The sequence below is a fragment of the Geotrypetes seraphini genome, chromosome 9 (genome assembly GCF_902459505.1).
Source record: "Geotrypetes seraphini chromosome 9, aGeoSer1.1, whole genome shotgun sequence".
NCBI lineage: Eukaryota > Metazoa > Chordata > Amphibia > Gymnophiona > Dermophiidae > Geotrypetes > Geotrypetes seraphini.
Genome location: NC_047092.1, coordinates 93,369,040 through 93,390,205, shown reverse-complemented (window position 1 = coordinate 93,390,205; position 21,166 = coordinate 93,369,040). Strand labels below are relative to the sequence as shown.

General features: G+C 44.2%; 1 protein-coding gene across 1 annotated transcript in view; it reads right to left on the bottom strand.

Annotated features, from left to right (window-relative positions):
• Nucleotides 1-21,166, bottom strand: part of STAG1 (stromal antigen 1) — a 2,074,316-nt gene that overhangs the window by 836,396 nt on the left and 1,216,754 nt on the right. The window contains 1 exon segment of the mRNA XM_033958034.1: nt 11,079-11,282. Within this exon segment, the coding sequence (XP_033813925.1) occupies nt 11,079-11,282 (204 nt within the window).

The following is a 21,166-nucleotide window of genomic DNA, read 5'->3' as shown; positions in this document are numbered from 1 at the left end:
AAATGACGCGGAGCACACGGCCGCAGCCGACGTTGAAGGTACAAAGACACACAGCCTCAGTCGACATCGAGACCCCAAGCCCCAGTCGACATTGAGTCAGAAAATCAAAGCACAAAGCCTTAGACGACGTCGAGGCACCCAGCCGCATACTACGTCGAGGCACAAGGCCTCAGGCGGTGGTGAGGCACCAAGCCGCAGTCGACGTCGAGGCACAAAGCCTCAGTCGAGGCACCAGGCCCCAGTCGACGTCGAGGCACCAAGCCCCCAGTCGACGTCGAGGCACGAAACCTTCGTCGACGTCGAGGTACGAAGCCTCCGTTGAGGCACGAAGCCTCAGTCGACGTCGAGGCACGAAACCTCCGTCGACGTCGAGGTACGAAGCCTCCGTTGAGGCACGAAGCCTCAGTCGACGTCGAGGCACGAAACCTCCGTCGACGTCGAGGCACGAAACCTCCGTCGACGTCGAGGCACGAAACCTCCATCGACGTACGAAGCCTCCGTCGAGGTCGAGGCACGAAGCCTCCGTCGAGGCACGAAGCCTCCGTCGAGGCACGAAACCTTCGTCGACGTCGAGGTACGAAGCCTCCGTTGAGGCACGAATCCTCAGTCGACGTCGAGGCACGAAACCTCCGTCGACGTACGAAACCTCCGTCGACGTACGAAGCCTCCGTCGAGGTCGAGGCACGAAGCCTCCGTCGAGGCACGAAGCCTCCGTCGAGGCACGAAGCCTCCGTCGAGGCACGAAACCTTCGTCGACGTCGAGGTACGAAGCCTCCGTTGAGGCACGAAGCCTCCGTCGACGTCGAGGCACGAAACCTCCGTCGACGTCGAGGCACGAAGCCTCCGTCGACGTCGAGGCACGAAGCCTCCGTCGACGTCGAGGCACGAAGCCTCCGTCGGGGCACGAAGCCTCCGTCGGGGCACGAAGCCTCCGTCGGGGCACCAAGCCTCCGTCGAGGCACGCAGCCTCCGTCGAGGCACGCAGCCTCAGTCGAGGCACGCAGCCTCAGTCGACGCCGAGGCCCGAAGCCTCAGTCGATGTCGAGGCACGAAACCCCCGTCGACGTCGAGGCACACAGCCTCCGTCGAGGCACGAAGCCTCCGTCGAGGCACCAAACCTCCGTCGAGGCACCAAGCCTCCGTCGAGGCACCAAGCCTCCGTCGACGGCGAGGCACGAAGCCTCCGTCGAGGCACGAAGCCTCCGTCGAGGCACCAAGCCTCCGTCGAGGCACGAAGCCTCCGTCGAGGCACGAAACCCCCGTCGACGTCGAGGCACACAGTCCCCGTCGAGGCACGAAGCCTCCGTCGAGGCACCAAACCTCCGTCGAGGCACCAAGCCTCCGTCGAGGCACCAAGCCTCCGTCGAGGCACCAAGCCTCAGTCGACGTCGAGGCACCAAGCCTCCGTCGAGGCACCAAGCCTCAGTCGACGTCGAGGGACGAAGCTCCAGTCGACGTCGAGGCACGAAGCTCCAGTCGACGTCGAGGCACATCGAGGTTCAGAAGTCGGCACCGTACCAATGAAACTGGTAATAAAGGTGCAGCAGTGCACTCCATAAGGGCAACCTCGATATGAGTATTCCCATGAAAGGAGGCACGCTTTGAAGGTCTCGTAGAGGCGGGCACGATCGCACTCGATGCCTGGAATGCCTGAGACTCAGCCGGTGGCGTTACCGAGGTAACGCACCTAGAAGAAAGAAAGAAAGAAAAACTTACCGGGGATCGAAGCTGCACAGTCCGATTCCAACGAAGGAAAGAGGGTCCCGGCCATTCTGCTCACACGAGGTGAGCCCAGAGAGAGGCCAGGGAAGAAGAAAATACAGCTGCAGGCAAATGAGGCCTGGCCGCATGGCTGAGGCCCAAGAAGGGCCTGCCGGAGGAAAAACACAATAAAAAGTCTTTTTTTTTTTTTTTTTTTTGAAACAAAGAAATACACGATCAATTAACAAACGCACAGCGACTCCCTACAAAATAAAGAAGCCGCGGTGCCAGAAAGGCACTTAGAAGAACGCAGAGAAGAGAGACAAGGTCTTTCTGGCTCAGCGGAAAACTAAGAACTGAGGACCATGAGGAGGGTATGCGCCCTCTAGTGGATCAGGAAGGCACACACATGCGTGGTGCAGTGTGCAAACTTGAAACTTCAATCAAGTTTGCTTGAAAAGCTGTCCGCGCTGGGGCTCCGTGGATGACGTCACCCACATGTGAGAATATGCTGCCTGCTTGTCCTGGGATAAAGCATTTGACCGAGTTGAATGGAAATTTATGGAAGCAGTTTTGGGATGTATGGGTTTTGGAAAAAGGTTTATATATTGGATATTCACACTATATAATAGTTAATTAGCATGTGTTAAAATAAATGGGCTTTATTCCCTACATTTGAACTTCAGAGAGGGACAAGGCAGGGGTGCCCGTTGTCCCCCCTGATTTTTGCATTAATTATTGAGCCTTTGGCACAGAGAATTAGACAATCCCAACAGATAAAAGGTCTGAGGGTGGCGGGTGAAGAACCAAAGTTGTCCCTGTTTGCTGATGATATATTGGCTATTGTTGAGGCTTCGGAGTTGTTCTTGACTGCTCTTAGAGATATTATTGATGAATATGGTCAATTGTCAGAATTTAAAGCTAACCTATCTAAGATGGAAGTGATGAACATATCAGCATCTATGGAGAAGTTTAAGAAGTTAACAAAGATCAGTGCCTTTGAGATGGGTAAAGGGACCTATTCGCTATTTAGGAATAATTTTGGGAGCAGACTGGACACTTGTTTCAACAGAATTATATACCATTGGTAACGGATATTCGGAAAGATTTAGAAAGGTGGAATAAGACGTATGGAAGTGGTAAAGATGATGATTCTTCCTAGGTTTTTGTATTTATTTCAAGTATTACTGATAGAAATTCCAAAACTGTATTTCCAAAAATGGAATAGTATGATACTGAGATTTATCTGGGGAGGAAAGAGTCCAAGGGTTGAAAGTTATGCAATGTTTAAGAGCTCCTTTTAAAAGGTGCGCTAGCGTTTTTAGCTCATGCACCGGATTAGCGTGCGCTAGCTGAAAAACTACTGCCTGCTCAAAAGGAGGCAGTAGCGGCTAGCGCGCGTGGCATTTTAGCATGTACTATTCCGTGCATTAAGGCCCTAACGTACCTTTGTAAAAGGAGCCCTAAGTCTAAGGTGGAAGGAGGATTAGGTTTACCTTCTTTAGAGAATTACTATACTATAGAGCTGCTCAATTGAGAGCGATAGTTGAATGGCATTCGTATCCACTTAAATTATGGGTAAGGGTAGAACAAGAAATGTTAGAAGGGATAGAAGGTATTAGGGATATGAAATATTTATCATGGGTGGGGAGGGAAAAAGAACTAATGAATATAAGTAATCCTTTTAGTAGTAGCTCTATGGGAATATGGAAAAGTATGGGAAAAAAATTCTGGGAAAAGAAAAAAGCATCTATTTTTCTCCTATATTATATGTGTAAGATTTTATACCAGGTAGGGAGGGGGGGAATTTTTAAGAAGTGGGAGGCAAAAGGGTTGAGGTGTTTTGGTCAACTTATTGAGGAAGGGGAGGCCAAAGCATTTGTAGACCTTCAGGATCAATATCAACTGGAAGTGAGAGACCTTTTTCCCTATTTACAGGTGAAAAATTATATTATGACAAGTAAGGGGATGAGAAAATAATTTTTAAAGAAATCTGAATTTGAAAAGGGGTTAGGGAATCCAGTTGCTATTTAAAAATTTTACATGATGATAAGAATATGAAAAAATCTTATATGAAAGGATGGGAAAAAGGTTTGGGGAAGGAATGGTCAATTGATGAGTGGGGGGCGATTGTATCACACCTTTTCCACATAGCTAGAGCAGCCACTTTGGTGGAAAATGCTATTAAACTTTTAGTATGATGGTATATTACTCGGGTCTAATTAATAAATGTACTAAGGAGAAAAAATGATGCCTGTTGGAAAGGATGTGGGGAAAGAGGTACATTCGATCATATGTGGTGGGAATGTCAAAAGGTCCAGAAATATTGGGAGCAAATATTTCATTATATGAGTAAGTTAATTCAGATCCCTCTTGATATGAGTGCTGAACGGGCACTGTTGGGAATTGGAGTAGAGGGTTTATCATTCGCTTAACTTAAACTTATGGACTTGGCATTTATAGCTGCTCGGTTAATATTGGCTCAGCAATGGCATACCCTAAATATACCTAGTATAAGAGATATGAGAGATCGTTTAGGAATGGTGTGTGAAAATTATAGATTGTCGGCCCTTTTAACAAATCAATGGGCGAAGTTCAAAGATATATGGGAGAAATATATTGAATTGGAAAAAGAAGATTTTTGAAAGATTTAAATTGTATATTATCCTATCCTTATGAATAAAGTCCAGGCCTCCTGGGGGGGATTGTTTTAATTATTTGTACGACAACACGTGTTATTTTACTATGTATCAAGGCTACGAATCATGTCAAATGTAATTTATGTCTTGTATTGAGATTATTGTAATTTATACTCTTTTTGTTAAAATTATTAAAATAAAGAATTAAAAAAAAAATCCTCTTATGCTAACATGTTCTGCATTGCACTTCTTAATTCAGAAACTTGCACCCCTGAATCAGAAAAGGTGGCTGGGTTAAGGTCATGAGGCCAGATCACAGCAGTGGTAGTATCGCTAATCTTCCTTCACTGCACTTCACTTCAGCCTAGAAGCAAGAAAAGGCTTGGAAGGTTCTGTTGAAGTGGGAAGTAATTAGGGTGCAGTTACGGGAGTCAAAACAGGATGAAAATACATAGTATCTTTGTAAAAGTTGCATTCAGCAAAGCACATGAATCTTGCAATGTGCCTGCCACTATCATGTTATTGCACACACATGGTAATATACATAAACTAATACTGCATAAGTCTGTAAAAAAGATTGAAAATGTAAATCAACAGCAAATCCATAGTTGTGAAAAAGCAAAATAAGCTGTAGAGGTTTAGGGTCATAAATGTTATTCTGTCGTCATAAGCTTATTATCCTGGTAGCAACAGTCAATAAGTCTTTACTGGTAGGTTTAGGGTTCCCAAGAAGTTATTAAGTTCCTTCTCTTATAGCATGGTCTTTTCTATGTAAGGGAACTCAACCATCATCGGAATCCCATACAAATGAAAGTCTTCAACGAGTATTAAACAAATGATACCTTGAATAGGACCTTGAGTAACTAACCTCAGTTCATAATTGTGCAAGCAAATTATTAATAGCAGAACTACAAAACTAGAAAGTTTGTAAGTATAACACCACAAGAAACTTGCATCCAAAAGGTGTAAACATAGATTTACATGTAGCATACAGCTTCATCTGATATGGCAAATATCTTTATAGAGCGATCCATAATTAATAAGAAAAAAATATTTGTAACATAACATTTAGTTTTGTTTTCAACAATGAGTACACTGAGTAACATTATTAACAAAATAGGTACAGCATTAAAAAAGTGAATACAAACTTATATGCTGTAATTCAAATAAGCTAAGCTCTAACATATTGGCTATGGGGCTCATAATAAAAAAACAATAACAAACGTCTATAAAGTGGCCTAAATGGGTACATGGACGATCAAAAAGCCTGATCGTCCAAGTACCCATAATCAAAGCTGATTTTAGACATTATCACAAGCCCGACTCCCGTTCCGGCCTTGTGCCAGTTAAGAGCCCCAGAAATCGCCCGGTGAAAATAGTTAGAGCTGACCAGTATGTCCCTGCAGGGCAGGAGTAGGACCAGAAAGCTCAGGTTGAGTTCAGGCAGGACTTAGTAGATAGCCCTGGGAAAAACAATTTGGTCCCTTTAAATCCTCCATCTTTGAAACTGCTGACCAAACAGGTTAGAAGGCAGCCTCAGCTGCAGAAAGCCCTTCCCCTGCATAAGGCTGGGCGTGGCACAGCAGCTCTCGAGCATTTAGAGAGCTGGCTGTCTCAGAGGAGAGAGCAGTCTAAGGAAGCTCTCATGTTGAAAGAGCCACCTCTTCAAGAGCCAGTAAACATGGAAATGCTGAACCCAGAGACAGAGGAAGCAGCCCAGATAAACCAGGAACCAGAGGAGATGGACTGGAGTGCTTTGCCAGAGTTTGTGCTTCCTGAAGAAATGGAAGAAAGCTAATTGGATTGTGTGCTTGTTTTTTGGAAAGTTTTCTTTTTCTGGACTTTTTGGGTTTTGGCTGTTTGGCTGCTGGGACAATGATTTAACTGCTGTTATGTTTTGGAGAAAGTCACTACCAAAGAAGTGAATTTTCTGTGTATGCTAGAAGAAGGAAGCGTGCTAGTAATTTATTCTGCTTGTTTGGAAGGTGTTTTTTTTGGGAGCCAAGATGGCAGCTGCAACCTGAGGTTTGGCTGCAGTGAGGCAACACTAGCAGTGTCCTTCTTAGAGTTGAAAAACCCTGAAGGTTGGGGAAGGATCTGTCCAACATCTATATGGTGGGATTTGAGGGTTTATTTTGTTCTTTTCCTTGACAAGGAGACGATTTGGCAAATCCACCAACCTTCTGCTCCTGAATTCTGGGGAGAGGTGAAGATCTGCAACATTGCAAAGTAATGAGTTTTTTTTTTTTGGTGTGTTTGAATTAAAGACGACTGGAGACTAAATTGTGAATTGTTCTATTGTTACCACTATGTAGTAGGATTTACCTGGGACATAAGTTGAACACTTGGGAGTTAACTAGCCCAGGCTGGTGAGTGCAACATTATTTTGGTTCCATTATTTTTGCTGTTACTTTTGGACTTTTGCTTTTCGTGTATTCTGTTTGACCCTGGCTGGATGATTAATAAATTTGATTGCTTACTTTGATACTTACCTGAGTTGTGCCATCCTGACTATTACACACGGGGTAAGCTCTCCATAACAGGGACTTCCTCCCTCTTGGGGAAGCACGGTGGGGCTATATAGTAGTTGTGTGCTGGTCCCTGCCTTGCCCTAAGGGACGGCCACGCTACAACGTATCCAAAACCTGCTTAGGCCTTTCTCCTGCCTCTAAACGCATAGAGCGAAAAGAGGCATTTTTAGAGGAGGGGAAAGGGCAGGAGGACCTAGATCTAGGCATGCAGCAAGTATAACCAAAACTTTAGGCAAGTTGCCAAGTCAAAACAGGTATAAGTGCCGAAAAGGGGTCGCTGAGCTGATCGCTGCAGCTTAGCGGCCCCAGCAACCTTCCTACCCTCTACTGCAACGTTCGCTGCAGGAGAGATGGCTCATCTCTCCTGCCGCGATGGTGATCGCCCACCCCCTTCCGAACCGCGGCACTTTGGGGTGAGCCTTAGGGCCTGATTGGCTCAGGTGGCTCAATCCCCGCCCACAGGTGGGGCCTGAGGCGCCTGGGCCAACCGGAATAGGCCCAGTAGGCTTAGGTCCCTCCTGTGGGCGGGGCCTTAGGCACATGGGCCGGGTTGGGCCCATTTGTGTTTTATTCTCCTGAACAACTGCGAGCCTTCTTACACTTGAAGAAATTGGCTACAGGGAATGTTTAGTTGTGAACAGTACTTAGTTAAAATGGGATTCATTGCTGTTAAGCCTATTCCTTGATTGATTACTTGAGATTATAAGTTTCTCTTCACTTATTTAGAATTCCTCCTCCAATGTTTTATGGTCTTTCAATATTGTGTTGATATTATATGAAATTTTTCCTTGTATACCTTAAGCTGTATTACTGTAACAAGAGTTTGTTCTTATAAATATAATTTGAAATTTGAAGAAAAAAAAAGATGGTCTAAGCATGTTATATGAGGAGTGGGCATGTGAAAGAAGCGAACAGTGCCCAAATATGGGGAACCTTAAATATGGTCAGGATCTGAAGAATAAGGGGAATGGGAGAAAGAAATTAGGGGTGGAGAGAAGGAAGTAGGTGTGAAAGGATTTAAGAGGTTGTGAACTGTATTGCTCTATCCAATGAGCAGAGAAGTAGGAAGAGCTAACTGAAGATTGTACTTACTGTATATTCAATGAATGCACTATGCCAGGTGTGTCCATCTTGCCAATTTCTGTGCAGAGGGCACCCTTTTGGGGCCAAATAGTAAATAAATTTTAATTGCATTACTCTACTCAGTCTCTCAGTCTTACTCATCTTGTGAGAAGCGCTTGTCTCACACCACCAAGCCTTGAGAATTTGCACAAAAATACCTGAAAAAAATTGAATTAAAAGCAGACTAGAACAAAAGACACCTTCACAACTCACTTGGAGAAGGAAAAACTGAGGAGGAAGGGCTATGCCCAGGAACAAGGAGGCAGAGTTAAGAAAACTTTGGATGTCTTCTCCAATTACTCGTGAGTATGGGATATACTGTAAACTCTAATGTCCAGACTACTATGCCCTTTGCACTAGAAAATCAGTACATGTTCATTATTAGAACTACTGTTGTACTAATCACCTTTGTTTTACTTCAAGCACAAATTACAACACAAGTTGATGTGGTTAAGTGAACACTCAGACCCACAGCTGAGGTCCGGTGAAACAAGTTCACGGAGCAGCTATTAAGGAGACCATCATTGTTGTTCACAGTCTCCTCCACCAAACAAAGACTAAATAACAGCACATAAACTTGAAGAAAATAAAATAATAAATTTGACAGCAACTTAACTTTGAATGGTGTGGATGATACACATAACTGCTCCGGGCTCCTCCGTTTATTCACAATACCGACCCCCCAACCTAGGTTTCACCCGCTGGCTTCTTCAGGAGGGGTACTACAATTACAAGATGACTCAAATCAACACTACACCACACAGCTTGCTAACTTAATAAACAATACATTTTGAAATACTCAATATAAACACTCTCTCTGCAACTTACCGGCACAAACACTCCATACTGCTCACACACGCACTGCTGACAAGAGGAACTTCCCAGCAGGCCACGCTTTAAATACACTCCCCTTACTACCTATTACATCATCACTCATTACATCATGAGTGAAAGATTAAAGTTGAAACCATTCAATATCATTGTTTAATCCTGCTGGGGCCCTGACAATCCTAATCGGCGGCCCTGACAATTATCAAGCAGGTAGTTAGTAAATCTAATATTTCAATTCAAAAGAAGGAGCTAGTAGGAACTTTAGCTGAATTTGTGGTGTGTCAAAACTATTTCCAATTCACAAATAGGTTCTTCTTTCAGACCAAGGGGGTGGCCATGGGGGCTACGGTGGCCCCGTCCGTCGCCTGCCTATACATGTCTGAATATGAAGACAAATATGTCTATACCTCCAGATGGTTTAGTAAAGTTGGTCTATGGAGAAGGTATATAGACGATGTCTTCTTCTTGTGGAATGGGGAGTGTGACGAATTGGAGGAATTCCTAAAAGAGTTGAATCAGGCAGATCCCAATATAACTCTTACTCATGAAGTAAGTAGTGACAGGGTATCCTTTTTGGATATCCAAGTAGTAAAATCTCAGATCAATTCTCAAGTATGTTATGATACTACTCTGTATAGGAAACCTTCCGATCGAAACACTCTCCTACACTATCATAGTCATCATCCAAAACCCTTCCGGGACAGCATCCCGGTGGGACAATTCTTAAGGTTGAGGAGGATCTGTTCTGACGAGTGGGACTTTCAACAGCAGGCCACGCTTTTATACACAAAGTTTTTGGAGAGAGGTTACCCTCCCCGGGTAATCAAACGGGCATGGAAGAGAGCCCGCAACTGCCAGCGGGAGTGGCTATTTCATCCCCAACAAAGGGAGAACAGTGGGGCCGTGGTATGTGTATTGCCTTATTCCAATCGAAGTCAACAAATTAGAAAAATTATTTTGAAACACTGGCCAGTGCTGCAGGTACATGAGAGCTTGAATGACATCCCTTTATTTGCTCACACTAGGGGCCGGAATTTAGGTCAGATTTTGAAACACCGTGACCCTGTCCAACAGAATAGAGAGGGTCCTCACGTATGTTGTCATCAGTGTGTGTATTGCCCTCATGTCCTCAACACTGACCAAGTGATAATTCCTCAAACAGGGGGCAAGAAATTTTATTTAAGAACAGGTACTAATTGTTTGTCATCTGCAGTAATATATTGCATTATTTGCCCTTGTAGGCTATATTATATAGGACACACTCGGCGTGCTATCAAAATTCGCATTGCCGAACATTTGAGCAATATAAGATGCAAACGTGTTACTGCCCCCTTAGTCAGTCATTGGATTGAACAACAGCACTCCATTGAGGAATTACAATACACTGTCCTTATGTGTGCTCATAAAAAATCTGGAAACATTACTCAACATCTTCTTTATTTAGAGCAGAAGTTTATATTTCAATGGCATACCTTGGCCCCAGCAGGATTAAACAATGATATTGAATGGTTTCAACTTTAATCTTTCACTCATGATGTAATGAGTGATGATGTAATAGGTAGTAAGGGGAGTGTATTTAAAGCGTGGCCTGCTGGGAAGTTCCTCTTGTCAGCAGTGCGTGTGTGAGCAGTATGGAGTGTTTGTGCCGGTAAGTTGCAGAGAGAGTGTTTATATTGAGTATTTCAAAATGTATTGTTTATTAAGTTAGCAAGCTGTGTGGTGTAGTGTTGATTTGAGTCATCTTGTAATTGTAGTACCCCTCCTGAAGAAGCCAGCGGGTGAAACCTAGGTTGAGGGGTCGGTATTGTGAATAAACGGAGGAGCCCGGAGCAGTTATGTGTATCATCCACACCATTCAAAGTTAAGTTGCTGTCAAATTTATTATTTTATTTTCTTCAAGTTTATGTGCTGTTATTTAGTCTTTGTTTGGTGGAGGAGACTGTGAACAACAATGATGGTCTCCTTAATAGCTGCTCCGTGAACTTGTTTCACCGGACCTCAGCTGTGGGTCTGAGTGTTCACTTAACCACATCAACTTGTGTTGTAATTTGTGCTTGAAGTAAAACAAAGGTGATTAGTACAACAGTGATTTATAAGTATCACCTTGGATAAAAATATTCCCTTGCTGTTTTTTCATTATTAGAACTAAACAGCTGATACTGTCTGCTTTATAACTGTTATTTATAGACTGATTCTTAAGAATATGACTATCCAAATGTCAAAAAAGAAAACATTTGTAATGAGAGGGGCATACCTCTTGCAGCAGGTCTTCCACAGAATGGCTGAACCTATCAACGAGTTCATCGATTAGCTGGCTATGGGAGATGTCCACTCTGTTCTGTATAGTGTATTCTTCACTACATAGGATACTGTATGTTTTGCTGCAGGCTTCCAGCACATCTGACTCTGTGTGCTTTTCTACCACAAACTTAATCTGCTTTAACAAGCCATCTAGGTGCTGAAATACAAAATAAAGTTGGTTGATAACTAATTCTTGCTTATGTTTGTTGATATTTGCTGAAGTTTAATATAGTATGTTAATCAGGTTTTCTATTTCATCTTTATCTATTCAATTACAAGAGGTTGGGTCTGTAACCCAGGAAGTTGCATTGGACAGATTGACATGGACATTCAATAGAGTTGCTAGTACAGAACAGTTATTAATACAGTTAGGTCATAGTTACAAATACATTGTTGTTGGCTTATCGTTATGTTCCATGAGTTGCACTAGACCAGGGGTCTGCAACCTTTAAGACATAAAGAGCCACTTGGACCCGTTTTCGAAAAGAAAAAAAAACTTGGAGCCGCAAAACCATTATAAAACAAATCTAACACTGCGCATATATTGTTTCTTATCTTAATGCTATATACAGGATCACTAAATTGAAAATAAAATCATTTTTCCTACCTTTGCTATTTGGTGATTTCATGAGTCTCTGGTTGCACTTTCTTCTTCTGACTGTGCATCCAATCTTTCTTCCTTTCTTTCAGCCTCCTGTATGTTTCCTCTCCTCCAGACCTCATTCTCTCCCCCAACTTTTTCTTTCTGTCTCCCTGTTCCCCCTTCTTTCTGTCTCCGTGCCGTCCCCCAAGCCACTCGGTTTGCTGCCACCGCAATCGGGGAACAGCCCCCAAGCCACCGCCGTCCCAAGCTTTCCCTGCAGAAGTGTTGCGCTGACCAGCATTCCGCTCCCTGACGTCAATTCTGACGTAGGAGAGGAAGTTCCGGGCCAACAAGGCATTTCTCCTCATTCCATCCAGCCTGAGCCCCATCTCTCCTTGATCCAGCATTTCCCTTCTGTGTCTGTCAGAATTACCATTCCACCTATTTTCCAGCATCACCCTTCTTTGTGTCCATCTCACCTATATCCCTATCTCACCACTTTTTCAGAATCTTCATTTGTCTCTGTCCTTATCTTTACGCCATGTTCACCATTTGCCCTTTCAATGTCTTTATCTCCCCCCCCCCACTTTTTCAGCATTACTTCTATGTCTCTATTTCACCTCCTCTTCATGTCCCCTCTGTATCTCTATCCTTATTCAGTAGGTCCTGCTTACCCTTTCTCTTCTTTGTGTCACTATCTCCATTTTCAGCTTTCCCCCCCTTTTCCTTTGTTACTGCACCCTGTAGCTAGAATCTTTCCACCCTCCCTCCACTCCGGCCCAGCCCAGTATGAAAGATTTCCTTTTGTTTCCCTCCCCTCTCTCTTCTGCTCCCTCACCCACGAGTCCTGCATCTGGCCCTCTCCCTTCTACCTGCACCTGGCAACACCCCCCTGCTCCACGGCTCTCTTCAGCAACTCGTCAGCAGCAGTGATCAAGACAAGCTGCCGACATCGAGGCCTTCCCTCTACGAGTCCCGCCTTTGTGGAAAAAGGAAGTTGAAACAAGCGGAACTCGCAGAGGGTAGGCCCCGACGTCAGAAGCTTGTGTCGATCGCTGCTGCTGAGTTGCCGAAGAGAGCCGCGGAGCAGGGGATGTGGCCGGAAGCAGGTAGAAGGGAGAGGGAGATAGGAAGGCTGTAGATCTCCGGAGCCTGACACCGACCCCGGCCAGGATGATTTCTTTTTCAGGCACCTTACAAGTCCAGCGTCGCGGGGGAAATAGCCATGCTGAGCAGTGAGCTCAGCACTACACAGATGAAAGCCTTGCTTGCTGATTGGTCCGGCGGGGCGGGGCCGCCGGACCAATCAGCAAGCAAGGCTTTCATCTGTGTATGTGCTGAGCTCACTGCTCAGCATGGCTATTTCCCACCGCGACGCCGGACTTAAGCTGCATGCCTGCGTGACACACTACCGGAGCCGCAGCAAAGGTGGAAAAGAGCCGCATGCGGCTCTGGAGCCGCAGGTTGCCGACCCCCGCACTAGACATTTTAGAAATGGGCTTTTACAATTAACATTTCAGTCACTTCAGGGTTGGCTCCCTGTCTTAGTACAGAAATGCTTTTAGAAGTTTTCTGTACCTGAGATAGTGGTCACAAGATTGTAGTGTAAGTGTAGTTGGTTCCAGCATTTTGCTAATTGATATTTGATGGATAAACTAATTTGCCTGTTAGCCTTTATATTATTGCATGCTGGGAATTTTAAGTGGAAAATATTTCTGGTGGAATATCTGTTGAAGGAACCCTGGAGTAGGGAGGCCAACTCTGTTAGGTAGCCGGGATCTTAAAGGCAATGGTGCCTAATTTAAACTTGATCCTTCTGGTTACAGGCAGTTAATGTACTGTAGTTTCATATAGTAGGGCTGTAGGTGTTTTGAATTCCATAGTCCATATATGAGTCTTACTGCTGCATTTTGAACTACGTCAAACCTGAGGTCCATCATGCCCAGCAATCCGCTCACGCGGCGGCCCAACAGGTCCAGGACCTGTGCAGTAATCCTCTATCTATAACCCTATATCCCCTTTTCCAGCAGGAAATTGTCCAATCCTTTCTGGGGTAGGGCCGCCGCGTGAGCAGACTGCTGGGCACGATGGACCTCAGGTCTGACCCAGCAGAGGCATTGCTTATGTTCTTATGTTCAATATTTTAGAGCAAAGAACTAGTATTACATTACAGTAGTCTAATCAAGATAGGATTAGGTATTTGCACTAATATTTGAAAAGCCTCTATTTCAAATTATTTTCTGATAGATCTTAGTTTTCTTATCACAAGGAAAGATTGTTTTATTATTGATTGTATGTGGCTTTTCATGGATTTGGAATTTTTAAGCAAATCTCCTACAGCGCTGTCAGGGTCAAATAAGAAATAAATTTATATTCCCCCCCCAAAAAAAAAAAAAATTAAAGTTGTTGCTGGTGAAAAAAATGCCTATCATGTTGAAGCAAAACTGAAGTATCTTTCAGAATCATACTTCCTAAATCACTGTTAGTATAAAACAACAGCCAATGATGAAAGTATGAGCCCTGGTAACTCTCCACTTGAGCATCTTGAATAAGCATTTACAATTTAAATTACTGAAGACAAAAAATTCCAAACAAAATGAAAAAAGCCTCTTTTCTAGCACATAGTCCATTTAGATGACTACATCCTAATAGCTAACGCTGGTTTTTACAAAGCTGCAAATGTGTCTTCTACTGCAGGCTGGCGAGGTAAATGCTCCGATGCTCACAGAATTCCTATGAACACTGGTACATTTACCTTGCTGGCCCATGGTAGAAACATCTACTGCAGCTTTATAAAGGAGCCCTAAATAAATAAAATGTCAAGAGTTCTTGTGCCCCACTGATATCTGAAAATACTCACTTTTACGAACGCATAGCTTGGGTTTTAGTGCTGGCGCTAAAATCCATGCTATGCATTCATAAAAGAGGGGGTTAGTATAAGCAGGACATCAAATAAAAAAAGTGATTTGGGGTCAGTGGAGAAAATGATTGTGACAGTTTTTAAAAGTAAACTATAAATCAAATTATAAATATTTTTGGGGTCACGTGATGTGCTGAGCCGAGTGAGACGTGTCTTCCTCGTGCTCCGGGGCCCCGAATCCCTCATAGCTGAACCTACCTTCTTCTGCTGGTCTTGTACCTTCCTGGACCGTCGGGGTTGTGCATGGACAGGTTCCTGCAGCCCCCCAGCCCGGCCATGAGCAATAAATTGAGCCGTTCTACCAAAGAAAGGGAGACTAGATCGGCGCGGCCTGAACCTAAGATGGCGGGGCCCCAAATCCCCCAACAGACAGTAGATGGAAGAAAATGACAAGAAGATGAGGAAAGCAGAAACCAGACAACAAAGTTAGAAAAAAAAATTATATTCCTTTTCTTTATTGTAGCTGTGTTGATAAACATTTATAAACAAAGCCCTGCCAGCTAAAGATCTCTTCCTCTAGTTCAGCAGCCAGGACTCTAATTTATAAAATGACAATTGTATAGAATATTGTTTCTTATGTTCAAATATATTTTATTGAGCTCCACTGAGAAAACAAACAACAGCACAAAAGGTATCAAAAACAAGCTCAAGTTATATCAAATGAACCCACAATATCCGACAATCTTTACCCCCAAACCATCCTCCCCTACCCACCCCACCCCCGGTCCTCCTTCCAAGTATAACCCCTAGAATGAAATGTATTACAGTACAAAAATATTTAGGCATACAGAAAAAGAATACAACAATATAGAAAAAGATATCAATAGTTAAGCAAGCAGATACGTGCCAAGGGAGTCATGGTGGTCCAAAAGGGCTCCCAAGTGCACTGAAAAGAGCGCCCAGGGAGAGAGAAAAAGTTCAGCATATCCCGCCGTTCCCACATCAGGAGAGTAATCATCCGGCACCACCAGAGAGAGTAGTCTGACGCCTCCCCGTCAAGCCATTTAAGTAGAATACATTTCAATGCAATAAGAACTGTCCACTTGAGGAAGGCAGCAGCTCTCCGTTTGCGGGGAGAATAGTGAATGACAGCTCCAAATAAGACCAAGGGAGAACGTTGAACAGTAATATTCCAAATGCGCTCCACAAAGAGAAATATGGCATCCCAAAAGGATCGAATGGTAGGGCAGGTCCAGAACATGTGTCCCAAACTGGCCTCAGGGGCCTGACATCTAAGACAGGCAGCTGACTCACGAAACCCAGAGAGATAAGCCCTCTTAGGAGAAATGTACAAGCAAAGGACCAGCTTATAATGTTGTTCCCAAAAAGTAGTATATTTACGAAAAGCAGACAACCTGCGGACAGCTTGTAAAATCACATCATCAGACAGGTCTACAACCAGGTCACGATCCCAGGCCTCCTGTAATCTAGAATGGTCAAACAAGGGGGACTCATCTTTTAAATGACGATGATGGAATTTAAGCAGAACAGGGAGTTGGGAACCAATAGTAAAGGTTGTTAAGGAACACAAAGGTAGAGAATGAACGTAATGTTGAATTTGCATATATGCAAAATAATAAGTGGCCGGGAGATCAAATTCTTCCCGCAACTGAACAAAAGATTTAATCTTCCCATCATTGTCTACCAGTTGAAACACATAATGAATGCCCCTTGCTTCCCACTTAGCAAAACTCGCACCATCTACCCCAGGGAGGAAATAGCTATTAAAGTGGATAGGCAGAAAAGGAGTTATGGTAGAATTAACAGAATGAGATTTACAGACCCAATGCCAAACCTACTGCAAAGGATGGTGCAGCACCCTACGAGAGAGAGGCTTAGGCGAGGAAGAGGGAACAGAATGAAGGTATGCACTAAAATGAGTAGTCCAAAAACAAGAAAGTTCTAAAGAGGTATTAGTGAAAACAGAAGAACTCCGAAAGAGATCGCTAATATGATGCATGCCGCAACCAAAAGTCAGATAGCGAAGATTCAACAAACCCAGGCCACACTTGGACCACGGAGCCACCGCCAGTTTATAAGGCAGTCAAGTCCTCTTGCAAGCCCAGAGAAACCACTGAACCAAGCTTTCCAGTCAGCGCTCATCCCAAGAAGTCAAATAAAGAGAAAGCACCTGAAAAACATATAACCAACATGGGACAATAGGCATGTTATATAAATGCACCCGGCCTAAAAGCGAAAATGAAAGGCATCTCTACAGCTGTAGTTTATTCTGAAGGGCTTGGAACAGCGGTTCCACCTTCAGAAAATACAAATGAGATAGGTCAAGTGGGATAATCACCCCTAATATTTCCACGAAGAGTCAGCCCATCGCAATGGAAATGCACCCTTCCATGCCATGCGTAACTCGAAAGTGGAGGGTAAAGTGACTGACTTATCCAAATTGAGAGAAACACCAGAATAAAATCCAAACTCAGAAATGAGGTCCAACGCCGTCAGTAAAGAATCTTCAGGCCTAGTAAAAATCAAAAACATGTAATTTGCAAAGTCCAAAGTCTTCAATTCTACCCCATCGACACTAAGGCCCTGTACTTCTCCAAACCCATGAAGAGTGCAGAGCAAAGGTTCCAAAGAAAGAAGAAAAAGCAAAGACGAGAGGGGGCATCCCTGCCGAGTACCCCGAAGAATAGGAAAGAAATCCGTGTGTGTCTCATTAACCAACAAAGTGGCCCTTGGATTAGAGTATAGAAAACACACTGCATTTAGACTCCCAGCCCAACATGTTCAAGGGTACGAAACAAAAAGGACCAATGGACACTATCAAAGGCCTTAGAGTCATCTAAACTGACAAATAAAGCTGGAATATGATGATATTGACAATGAGCTAGTGCAAAGAGGACCTTATGGACATTACAGACTGATTGGCGACCACGGACGAATCCTATTTGGTCCTCGTGAATGATCGTGGGGAGATGGGGAGCGAAACGGTCGGCCAACATATGAGAAAGGAGCTTAATATCTACGTTAATCAAAGAAATAGGATGATAAGAGCATCAGTCTCAGGTTTCAGCAATAAAGTAATAAGTGCCTCATTAGCATAATGGGGAAAGGAGCCTCGAATGATAGCTGTGCTGAAGTAAGCCAGCAAAGGACCACAGAGACGGGAGGAAAGAATGTGGTAGAAGTCTCCAGAAAACCCATTGGGACCTGGGGCCTTACTGGAGCAAAGAGCCTTGATAGCAGATTATAATTCTACTGCCCAGAAAGCACTATTAAGAGAGATGAGGAAGTCCAGAGGACAGGAGATAATCCACCAACAATTCCGGAGAAGCATCATCAGGAGCTCCATACAACTGCTTAAAAAAATCAAATAGGACCCCAGAAATGTCTGATGTACGATTTACCCTGCCCCCACCCGGGGTTCGAAGAGTCAAAATTGGTTTCCCACTGGTCTCAAGTTTCACCAATTGCGCCATAAAGCGCCCCGGCTTATTACCAAAGCGGTGGAAGCAATGTTTATGATAGGCCGCCCATTTCTGAGAAAGAGAATGAATGAGAGAATTGAGAGCCTCTTGGGTAGACAGATAACGTTCCCGAGTTTCCCTCGATGGAGTCGAATGAAAAGACCACTTAGCTGCACTTAGGGCCCGTTTAATATTGTTTCTTATTATACTTTAATAAAATAAGTTCAGTATAAAATTATTTGAGGCTTGTGTGGATGGTATCAGATGGTTTGCATGGTCGGGACAGGTACCGAGAACATAAGAACATAAGAATTGCCACTGCTGAGTCAGACCAGTGGTCCATCATGCCCAGCAGTCCGCTCACGCGGCGGCCCTCCGGTCTAAGACCAGCACCCTAACTGAGACTAGCCCTACCAGTGCACATTCTTGATCAACAGAAACTTGTCTAACTTTGTCTTCAATCCTTTGAGGGTGTTTTCCCCTATAACAGCCTCTGGAAGGGCGTTCCAGCTTTCTACCACTCTCTGGGTGAAGAAGAACTTCCTTACGTTTGTATGGAATCTATTCCCTTTCAACTTTAAAGAGTGTCCTCTCGTTCTCCCTACCTTGGAGAGGGTGAACAACCTGTCCTTATCTACTAAAACCTTCAGTACCTTGAATGTTTCGATCATGTCCCCTCTCTATCTCCTCTGTTCGAGGGAGAAGAGGCCCAGTTTCTCTAATCTTTCGCTGTATGGCAGCTCCTCCAATCCCTTAACCATCTTAGTCGCTCTTCTCTGGACCCTCTTGAGCAGTACCGTATCCTTCTTCATGTACGGCGATCAGTGCTGTACACAGTACTCTAGGTGAAGGCGCACCATGACCCGGTACAGCGGCATGATAACCTTCTCTGATCTGTTCATGATCCCCTTCTTTATCATTCCTAGCATTCTGTTTGCCCTTTTTGCTGCCGCCGCACATTGTGTGGATGGCTTCATCGACTTGTCAATCAGAACTTTCCTGAGAGGTATCTCCAAGTACTACCCCGACAACCTGTATTCGTGCATAAGATTTTTGTTACCAACATGCATCACTTTACACTTATCCACGTTGAACCTCATCTGCCATGTCGATGCCCATTCCTCGAGCTTGATTATGTCATGTTGCAGATCTTCGCAATCCCCCTGCATCTTTACTACTCTGAATAACTTCGTATCATCCGTAAATTTAATCACCTCGCTCGTCGTACCTATGTCCAGATCATTTATAAAGATGTTAAAGAGCACAGGTCCAAGCACCGAGCCCTGCGGCACCCCACTGGTGGCGCTCTTCCAGTCCGAGTATTGTCTATTTACCCCCACTCTCTGTTTCCTATGCTCCAGCCAGTTTTTAATCCACGTGAGTATTTCACCCCCAATTCCATGGCTTGCAATTTTCCAAAGTAGTCATTCATGCGGAACCTTGGCGAACGCCTTCTGAAAATCCAGATATACGTCGACTGGATCGCCCTTGTCTATCTGTCTGTTTACTCCCTCAAAGAAGTGCAGCAAGTTCGTCAAACACGATCTGCCTTTGCTAAAACCGTGCTGACTGGTCCTCATCAGCCCGTTTCCGTCAAGATGATCAATAATGCTGTCCTTTATCAGCGACTCTACCATCTTTCCCGGTACAGAGGTTAGACTCACAGGTCTGTAGTTCCCCAGATCTCCCCTCGAACCTTTCTTGAAGATAGGTGTAACATTCGCTACCTTCCAGTCTTCCGGAATCTTTCCCGGTTTGATCGACAGATTGGCTATTAGTTGAAGCAGTTCAGCTATGGTCCCTTTCAGTTCCTTGATAACCCTCAGATGGATGCCATCCGGTCCCGGGATTTATCGCTCTTAAGCCTATCAATCTGCCTACATACCTCCTCTAGACTGACCGTCAATCCTGTCAGCTTTCCGTCTTCGTTTCCAGCATATAGCCTGATGGGTTCCGGTATGCTGTGTACATCTTCTTCGGTAAATACAGATGCAAAAAATGTGTTCAGTTTGTCAGCAATTGCTTTGTCCTCCTTTAATGCTCCCTTTATTCCATGGTCATCCAACGGTCCCACCACTTCCTTTGCAGGTCGTTTCCCCTTAATATATCGAAAGAATGGCTTCAAGTTCTTCACCTCCTTGGCTATTTTTTCCTCGTAGTCTCTTTTGGCCCCTTTTACCGCCTTATGGCACCTACGTTGCTGTTGTTTGTGCTTGTTCCAGTTTTCATCCGTTTTTGACCTTTTCCATTCCTTAAATGAAGTTTTCTTGTCTCTGATCGCTTCCTTCACCTCTACAGTGAGCTCAAGGGGACAGGGCGGAGACTGAGTTTGTGGGGAAGGGGTGGAGATTGGGACAATTTTTTTCCCCTTGTCATTCTCTAGTAGCTAGGACTGAAATGTTGATGATCTGAACAGCATGGAAGCTATAGATCTCAAGAGGAACTTCTAAGCTAGACTGCAGAGATCTTTAGTAGACAGGATCTAGGGGCTCACTTGGATCACTAATGAGATCAGAGGTGGGTGTTCCAGGAATCTACTTGGGCCACCAAGATTTATTTATGTATCTAGGAGCCCACTTGTACCACCAGGTATTCTGGATAACCGGAGGTAAAGTGCCACACTTCAGCTTATATCAACATTTTGCTTCCATACTACATCTTTAACGTCAGCCATGAGCTGGTATGAAAATTCAGCAATACAAGTATAAATATCCATGCTATATTTTAGCATGTTTTTTTTTTACATTGGAAACCATTTATCATTTAGCAATCTACATGCACATTATACCACACTTTAGCACATATATTATTACTAGTGTTACATAATATACAAGGAACTTATTTTGTACTTGGAGCAATGGAGGGGTAATTTGCTCAGAGTCACAAGGAGCTGCAGTGGATATTGAACTGTTTGTTTGTTTTTCCAGGCTGCTGCACTAACCATTAAGCAAGTCCTCAGCACAAGAAAATCATCAGTATACTGCTGAACCATAAGGGTGAACAAACCAAAGGGACTTGATGAAATGGGACAAATTAGCTGACCTGTCAAATTCTGCTAGTCTTCAGTAAACTTGGGGTGGCAATTCAAACTACAGGCTCATTAAGTACTGGAATGC